This window comes from Notolepis coatsorum (assembly GCF_963971535.1).
Source record: "Notolepis coatsorum genome assembly, chromosome: 3".
NCBI classification, from domain to species: Eukaryota; Metazoa; Chordata; class Actinopteri; order Aulopiformes; family Paralepididae; genus Notolepis; species Notolepis coatsorum.
In genome coordinates, this window is record NC_140167.1 from 108,064,500 (window position 1) to 108,065,823 (window position 1,324).

A 1,324-nucleotide genomic window follows, 5' to 3' on the forward strand; every position below is an offset into this window, starting at 1 on the left:
TTATTATTATTATTATTATTGTTGTACTGTTATGTTCTGTTTTATGTATGAAAATTAAATAAAAACATTTATAAAAAATTTAAAAAAAAACTAATTGTATTACTGTGCATTACATTAAAACAACACTAGGTTCCCTAGTACAGTGGTTGTCAAACATTTGGGTCCAAACTGTTCCCTAGCAACAGAAACCGTCTACAACCGATGTCTAAGTTGTACCCGCTGTCTGCTTGTCTCTTCCCAGGTTCGCATGGGCTTGATGAGGCCTGACTACTTCAGGAGCAACGTCTGGAACAACCCTGTGGTGAGGGACAGCCACGACTGCAGGGCCCTCATCCTCAGCGTCCTGAACCCCTCTGGCTCCGACAGGCTCCCAAACCCCCTGACCCGCCCACGCCGGCCCCAGGAGGTCCTATTGGCCATCGGAGGCTGGGGTGGCGGCAGCACGACCATGGAGGCTTACGATATCCGAGCCGGTGGATGGATGGACGTGAGCGTTGAGGGGGAGAGTCCCCGGTGGTGCCACGGCACCGCTTATCTCCACGGTCTGGTCTACTGCGTCGGTAGCGAGGACCGCAGAAAGACTCTCAGCAGTGTGTGCAGGTTCAACCCCGTCACTCGCAGCTTGCTGCAGGTGGCTCCCATGCACTCACGCCGCCGTGAGCTCAGCGTGGTCGTGTTGGACGGCTGTATCTACGCCATGGGAGGGGAAGACGGAGGCGTGGTACTGAACACCGCCGAGCGCTACGAGCCTGAAACCAACCAGTGGACAGTGATCTCACCCATGCTGGAGCACAGGGAGGCCGCCGGGGCAGCAGCCCTCCAGGGCAAGGTGGGTGGAACTGAGGGACACAGGGTGCTAGATGAACACAAGGAACGTTAGATCAGAAATCAGAAATGTCTTTAAATTAGAATATTATTTCTTATTACAGGTTTACATCTGTGGTGGCTTCAACGGGTCAGGGTCTCTGTTCACAGCTGAGTGCTACAGCCCAGACACCGACCAGTGGACTCTGATCGCCCCCATGAGCAGCAGGCGTTACGAAGTGGGAGTCGCAGCATACAGAGGACATGTCTATGCAGTAGGTGCACACGGAGACAAATGCTTTATACTAGATATTTGTATAGATATATCATTTGACTTTCAATGCTTCTGTGATGCCCTCATTTCCCTAAATGGATTAATACAGTGTCTGCCTGCCTGAGCCACACACTAAAACATTCCTCTCATGTGTCCTGTCCTCAGGTGGGAGGGATGGATTGTGGAGTCCTGCGTAGCATGGAGGCCTACAGCCCCTTGACTGACTCCTGGAGCGCCCTGCCCGAC

At 52.3% G+C, this 1,324-nt stretch overlaps 1 protein-coding gene across 1 annotated transcript in view; it reads left to right on the plus strand.

The window, feature by feature from the left end:
• Positions 1-697: 697 nt before the first annotated feature.
• The window catches only part of slc15a2 (solute carrier family 15 member 2), a gene marked incomplete at its 5' end in the record, with an annotated part of 130,554 nt that continues 129,927 nt past the window's right edge, over positions 698-1,324 (plus strand). The window contains 3 exons of the mRNA XM_084311335.1: positions 698-829; positions 930-1,079; positions 1,244-1,324. The exon at positions 1,244-1,324 is cut by the window's right edge and continues 132 nt beyond it. Of these exons, the coding sequence (XP_084167461.1) occupies positions 698-829; positions 930-1,079; positions 1,244-1,324 (363 nt within the window). The remainder of the gene's footprint in view (positions 830-929; positions 1,080-1,243) is intronic.